The sequence below is a fragment of the Camelina sativa genome, chromosome 18, assembly GCF_030686135.1.
Source record: "Camelina sativa cultivar CO46 ecotype springtype chromosome 18, ASM3068613v1".
In the NCBI taxonomy this organism is placed as follows: Eukaryota; Viridiplantae; Streptophyta; class Magnoliopsida; order Brassicales; family Brassicaceae; genus Camelina; species Camelina sativa.
Window position 1 is genome coordinate 17,459,517 of NC_141897.1, and position 7,794 is coordinate 17,467,310.

The following is a 7,794-nucleotide window of genomic DNA, read 5'->3' on the forward strand; positions in this document are numbered from 1 at the left end:
GATCTTATCTCGTGAAGAGGTGGTTACTCGGATCCAAATCCCATGAGAATTAGGGTTACAAATATTTCTCTATAAAAAGGGAGATATCTCGACATAATCTATACTATTAAAGATGCCAACTCTCTCCATTTGACTGACACATCAGCAGTGGAGAGAGTACCACCTGTTTGTCCTCAATAAAAGCAAACAAACCTAAAGTAAAAGGAATATGAAACATCTTCCATGTCTTTCTATTCTTTTTTTCATATCACAAACAATTTCAATATTTGCGTAAGATATTTAAAGAGTTTTAAAACATGTCCCAGGAAAATAGATGTATCACCAAAAGACAAAAGAGCATCAGGAGTGAATCAAAGAGCCACTTCTTCCTCTTGGCGTAAACCATGAATGTATAGACATATAGTTTACGCGTTACAATTTTGTCAATACTTTGAAGAATTACAGCAGTGATCGAGATATTGGTTAGTATTGTAGAGAAATTCATGAAAGTTTGTCCATAAAAAGATAAACTTTTATATATGAAGAAGATTAGAGTTTTGTTCACTATCAAATGGAAGATAGTTGAATAAAAATGTAGAATGTCGGTTTAGAAAAATACAGAGACAAAGAGGAAGATAATTGAATAAATTCATGAATATTGGTATCCATATTATAATATTTAGAAGTTTTCAATAACACAATTAAATGAAATTCTTATTAAAAAAACAAATTCTAGAGTTATATTCAAGAAATTGAAGAGCTAACATGAAAGGAAGATATCTATATTAATTATATCTAATAAAGAGTTAGCTAAGCTGCAATTCTTGATAAAAGAAAATGTTAATCTTTAATTGAGAAGCTTAAGTATGAATATATCTAAATACTTAAGTTTTTTTTTTGGAATGAATGTAAAATTTATTCCACAAAATAACTCTTTGTTACAAAATATGAATCCTTAGATCAAGCTTTCATTTGATATATATTTTTTGACGTTTTAGACAAGAATTGTAGAATGTTTAAATCTCTCAAAACAAAGTTGTTCATGCATGCATCTAAAAATTCAATTACAAAATGAGAAAACCTATGTGAAGTATTTAAAAAATCAACGTCAAATTATATTTTTCAAGATTTCTACAATTAAAAAAAAATCTTCATATATTAAGAACAAACTAATAGCAAAATTGTTAAAAAAACGGTAAGGCATAAGCTCGTGCATAGCCGGGTATTCATCTAGTACAACATAAAATCGAGAGCAAAGACAAGATACTTCACGAAACAAAAAGACGCATGATTCAACTCTAAAATGCAGCTAGGGTTTATGATTGATTCGTTGTGCTTGATTCTTTTACTTGGTAATTGATGCTTTGATTAATAAAGAAAACTATTCCACTATTTCATTCATGATTTCCATAGAATTTAAACAAATCGCTTATTTTAGCCCAAACAGGGGAAAATAGTCTATTTCAACCCGTACTATTTCGAAAGTGTAATTTCCTACCGAGACAACAGATCTTTAAGTTTTTCAACCTAAACCCTTAAATAATTTATATTTACTACCTAGACTTCGAATCGTTACCCATATTCCTACATTGACTCAAACAGTGTTAGTCAACTGCTAAATATGATTACGCGGACGACATGATGGCTTGTTTGATATTGATGTGGCATGTGCTTAAACAAAACGACGTCGTTTTTCATCTTCGAATCTATTTGGGGGAAAATTCGATTTAGGGTTTCATTCATTCATCTTCTTCCTCTTTGTTTACTGAGCTCGTGTTTGTGCTCCTCAATTAGAGATTTCGACAAACTCAAATGGATAATCGAAGAAGAGGCCTCCCTAGCTATCTTAACATTTTTGAAGTACATTTTTGTGTCATCCTCTCTTATCTTTGTATCCAAACAAGTCTCAACTAAATTCTCTACAATCCTTACAACCAAACACAATCATTTCTTTATTTGATAATATTAATTTCCTAAAAACTATCTACCTAATTTAAATCAATATGTTAGACTAAAATATAATTCTCCTTGCACTTTTATTTAATCTTATATTTAATTATTTTAATTACTATTTAATACATAAAGTTAATAAAATTTTAGATTTTTTTCAGCATATGATGTGATTTGAATTTTTATAAACGGATATATATTTTAAAATTTTTCTTAGAATATTTATAACCAAACAAGTATATCCACATATAGATCTCGAAATACATTTTTAAATTACAATAGGGTGTCATCACTTTTTGGCTTTTTGCCAACTTCGGGTCAGATTTTTAACTAAAATTATAACCGATTCAATTATCCGGATCCTCCTTAAGATTACCGAATATTTTGGGCCGGTTTTTAATCTATAGTGTACTTATTTACATTCAATTAATGTCAATTAATGCCCATTGTATCTTAGGAAAGATCTAATTTACATGCCAATTTTTTTGGGCTGTGTTTGACAAAAGGAATTGATAACACAAATTTTGTCATCACATCCCTATAATATAGCAACTAATTCAAGATGAACATATCTTAAGAAATATCTACTTTGCGTTTAATAAATGATTACATATTTGCTAAGTTCTTATTAGCTTTAAATGTACACTATTAATCCAATAATATCAATTGAGAATCAAAATAAGAATATTACATATCATTCATTCTTAAATTATAACTAACCAAATCATAAAATGTATATTCTCAACTTGCGAATCAAGAGTTTAGACAAAACCTATCTACAACCGTTAACAATATATATATATATATGCAATTCACCATCGACTACAAGCACCACAAAACTATTACAGTATCATATCAACAAAATAATAGACACGTGGTGTACCACGGAGTAAAACCTAGTGAGATGTAATTGTGGAGTTCCTGTTGTAGTGAAGGCATCGACAACTGCTAAAAGTTCGGGAAGATTGTTTCATGCATGTCCATTTGGAAGGGATGAGGTAAGTGGGAATTTCTCAATTGTCTAGTATAATTTGGTTGAGTCTGCAACAAAAAGTCTGTATATGTCACAGGATTGGTATCATACACTTAAGTGGATCGATACATCTATCAGTTGACTAACGTTGTTTGAGTCAATGTAGGAATACGGGTAATGATTCGAAATCTAAATAGTAAATTTGAATTATGTAAGGGTTTAGGTTGAGAAACACATGTTGTCTGGGTAGGAATTTAATAAAACACACAAATCCTGCCCAAACAGTGATATAAGTTTGTCGACAACAACAAAAAATTATACTTATGGACAGTCCCTTATTCTCTGACCTGAATTGACTCCAAATATGTACCGTCTTCGAATTTAATAAAACCAAGGCCATGATAAAAGCTCGAGATCCTACGGAAATTTGTCTGGGAACAAAAAGAAAAAGAAGTAAAAAAACAGCAACACACTCTACTTGTCTTTTAGGATCAGATTGATAGAGGATCATGGATATGGGACTAAGAAAGTTTGTAAAAGGTAAAAACATAAAAAAACAAAAGAAAATAAATTATACAAATCTTTCTTAAATATTCAATTTTTAAAAAAAAAATACAGATTATGTTGTATTGTCTCATGGTTGGAATCAGTTGGAAAACAAGGAGAAACTGTATACGTAATTTTCATGTCGAAACCAAAAGTTATGTACAAAGAAAGAAAAGTTGAAAAAGAAATAAAATGAGAGAATGCTTAAATATAATGTAAAAATACAGCCCACTCTATTGGACAATAATTAACAAAGGGGTCATCCATTGTATACAATCATCAAGAAACAATACGACCAGCTCCATCATTGTCATTGTTTCCGGTGTCTTCGTCATCATCATCTAGTATACCATCAAAGAACGGGTCACAGAGGAGCTCAGCTGCAGAAGGTCTAGCTCTCGGCTGCGCGATGCATTTTTCAATAAAGGCCTTAGCTTCTGGATCCCTAACTTTGTTCAGAGCTTCTGGTTTGAGGCCAGTGCTCACCCTTTTATAAATTTTCGCGACGCTATCACATTCGCTATATGGAATCTCAAGAGCTACAAGCTCCAAAACGCACATTCCATAAGAGTATATGTCAACCATCTCCGTGTAGTTCTCTTCGTATAGCTCAGGAGCCATGAACTCTGGTGTCCCAAGGATCGAGTGAGCTAAATGGTTCTTCCCAACGATAGCCGCTAAACCCAAATCTCCAATCTTGACCTAGAATTGCAATCAAGACACAAAACTCAATATAGATACTAGCTAGCCAAAAAAAACAAAAGATCACTACAAATTTAGCATAAAAGAAAAGAGGTTTTTGTAAACACACTTGACCGATGTTGCCATTGACGAAGATATTGCTGCAGTTGAGGTCTCTGTGGATGATACAAGGCTCGTGGGTGTGGAGATAATCCAAGCCTTTGAGAATCTGTTTGGACCACTTCTTCAAAGCTCTCATAGAGACGTGTCTGTGCTTCTTCCGGTACTCTCTCAGGTTCCCGGAGGTACAGATCTCGGTGATGAAGTTCAAGGTGTTGTTTCTCTCGTCTCTCCAGACCTTATACAGGGCGATGATGTTACTGTTCTTGAGGTTCTTAAGCAACCTGACCTCCGAGTAAAGCCTCTCGGTCATGGCTGGATCGTCGGAAAAACATCTCAGTTTAACTTGGTTCCAAGCCACTTCAATGCCTTCTTCTTGGTCAAAGGCTCTGTAGACTTTCTTGACGGCCCCTGAGCCGAGAAGTTCGCCGTACCGACCGTATCTACCTGTCGGATCGACCTCCACGAAAGACTCCGAGTCATTGTCCTTGTCCTTTTCACTATCCTTGTCCTTGTCTAAAGTATCGGCGCTCGCACAAGTCATCTGTTTAGTAAAACAGAGTAAAAATATAATTCTGATTTAGTCGACTAACAAGAATTCACAACGACAAAGATTCATCATAAAATTTCAGAACAATGCAAAAATTAAACCAAGATAAAACCTACAATTATGTACTTTTGCATGTAATACTAGTATCAAATCGAAGAAAAATAAATACTTATATAATACACATCTAGATCGGATAATTAACAACATATATAAGCAGGAACCCTAATAAACGGAACAACTCCAACCCAAAAAAAAAACATGTAACACATAAAGAGATTGAAGAACACATACCATTAAAATCGCTTGAATCGTTAGAGAATGATCGAAATCCTTTTTATCAGAGCTTTTTCAGGCTAATTTGGCTTTGTAAAGGACAAAACGTAACGGAGCGTGTTAGAGAGATTTAGGGGAAGCTTTTCAACACCAAAAAGAAGCTGAAGAGATTGTGTGATTTAATATATAGTCAAATATATTTTTTTCTTTTTGTATCGTATCTGGAATTGGACTCTTCTAGGGTTTTTACTTTTTTTTATCAAATCGTTGACACCGACTTTTATTAGGGATTATCATATATTAAACATTTGGTCAAAAAAAAAAAAAAATCCTTTATTTAACATGATAAATATAATACCAAATTATAGAAATTAAATTATCATTCGAGTTATTTTTGATTACCAGTTTAACACGGCCAAAAAAAAGGGTTAAATTAAATTGTAAACGTTATTGAAATAGAGATTTGGTCATTTATGTTTGTTTATGTAGTCAAATTTGTATCAGAACTTAAAAACGCATAGACTTTGTAGTCAATTTAAAATTAAAATTATGATTAAATAAATATATTTCGTAGACTTTACATAATTAAAAGTCAGTTTTCCGGGGCGATTAAAAATGATCTAAACCGTCGGTTTTTGTAACAAGAGTTTTTTTGGACGATCAAGATTAATTTAGAGAATTTTGGAGTTCTTCTTAATGTGTTAAAATGCACGAAGGCGGCTCTCTAGAGTCATGGGACTGACGCAATTTTTACAAAGAAAACAAGTACACAATTTTGGTTGGTACTGATTTTTTTTTCCTATTAATTTCATGATATTAGACAAGATGAATACATATATATATATATATATGGATTAAATATTTAAATTTGGATATAATCAAAAGGATATCGTATATAATATCAATCACTGAAGATTAGGTAAATTTTACGAGAAAACTGTTCTTATCTTTTCTTTTTTTTTCCTATAAAAACGGTTTTAGATGAAATTCTTTTTTTTTTGTATTTGTAATCATAAATTCAAGATTTACTTCCACATCAGACTTTTAAATTTTGGGTCAGATACACATATCGTTTAAAGCCAAATCAAATCGTACCAATATATCCATGTAAGATTTTTTTTTTTTTTTTTTAACAACATCTTTTTCCCCTGCAGCTATTTTCTCTTTGTTAAAAGGTAATTTTAGTAATTATTACTAATATTTTAGAACCATAAAATTTCAGATTCATTAATTAAACACCTCTAGTTGCTTACATTGTAAATTTTAAAAATGTAGTTACAAGGTAATACTTTTTTTTAATACATTATGCATAAAATTAGCAAGATACAATACAGTAAATTATGTTAATGACCGATTAAAATATGTTGAAACTTGGTATTTTGTTTCTCCAAAATTTTGTACTTTTTATAAGCTTTAACCTAACACACTTGAATTAAAAGTTTTATGCAAATGCAGTTTGTACATTTGGTTTATTCTTATAACAAAATGTACATTTTAAGTCGAATGACTATGGCCTGAAAAACGTGGCCTGTGCCTTATATTATAGGCTCCCTCCATATAAGTGATTTCTGTGACTTAGTTTATAAAAAGAGCAATGATGCATGTGAACTGTGAAGCTGTTATCGCCTTCGGTTCACGTTAACTCACATATTAAAGGTTTTGGCCAACTTGTTTATCTTTCTTCTTTTTTTTTCTTTCAAATGCATGAATATTATTTATTTTTTTGCATGTGAACAAAACAAATTATTTCGTACTTTTTGTTAACAAACAAATAAACTCAGAATTTTATATATATATATATATATATATATATATATATATATATATTTGAAGATGTTTTTAGTTCACCATAATTCGTTCTATGTTCTTTTAACTCTACCCAATATGTGTTATCGAAAGAAAAAGTAACCAAACTAAAGTTTCCCAAAATATTTGTTTAAATTCAGTTAATCAAATTAATCATTTCTAATATGTATTATTATTCACAGTCTCACAGAAAAGAATCAGATCATATCTTTCTTTTTCTTTTGTTAAAGGGTTAAAGATTCAGACCATCTTGCAAACTAACTAGTACCCAATTTATGTTTTTCAGCTATCTTTTAAAAAAACTTTTGATATAAAGGAATGAATCGATATTTAAAAATGAGAAGTGGAGTAGAATACACGAAACTGAGCGATGATGTTTGCATTTAAGCTTTCTCCTCTCTTTTTTTCTTTCTTTCATATTCGTGACAACTTAAAAGTGGCAAGAAAGCTGATTCCGACAACGCTCATTGCAGATTAAATGAATCAAATTCTAGCTAAGAAAATAATAATACTAATGTATCAAATAAAGTAAGCAACTGTTTTGTTTCGGAAGTGGTAAAGCAAATTGTACATTTAATTTAATTTATCGACACACACTCACCAAGTTAAGAGACTCATTATGTTTATGAATTCAATTGATAGATATATCATTGGTTGGTTGACACCTCCATCAGTAAACTTAACTTCGAATGACCATCACCATGATGCTATATTTTCTCGGTCGTTGAGAAGAAAAAGTGGAGATGATTATTATATCGTCTTCTAGCTAAAAAGAAGACGATCGAATCATCGACATTTAGTTAAGTTGGAATGAACCAAAAATAACTTTTGGAGGAGGAAGAGTAGCTTCAGTTAATAAGTGATATATCATAGGATGAGAAGCATTACAATTGTACTTTGTCACAATTTCACCTAT

At 31.1% G+C, this 7,794-nt stretch overlaps 1 protein-coding gene across 1 annotated transcript; it reads right to left on the bottom strand.

Moving 5' to 3' along the window:
• Positions 1–3,552: 3,552 nt before the first annotated feature.
• On the bottom strand, positions 3,553–5,344 carry LOC104761601 (putative serine/threonine-protein kinase WNK11). Its single transcript, XM_010484705.3, has 3 exons — positions 5,091–5,344; positions 4,260–4,793; positions 3,553–4,150 (listed from the first exon to the last, which is right to left on the bottom strand). The coding sequence occupies exons 1-3, from the start codon at positions 5,091–5,093 to the stop codon at positions 3,728–3,730; spliced, it is 960 nt and encodes a 319-aa protein (XP_010483007.1). The 5' UTR covers positions 5,094–5,344; the 3' UTR covers positions 3,553–3,727.
• Between the last annotated feature and the right edge of the window lie 2,450 nt (positions 5,345–7,794).

Bases quoted from the DNA above. Each gene is read 5' to 3' on its own strand.
- LOC104761601 (XM_010484705.3), bottom strand. The intron at 4,151-4,259 runs GTGTGTTTACAA...TTGCAATTCTAG, and splicing joins TCAATGGCAACATCGGTCAA to GTCAAGATTGGAGATTTGGG.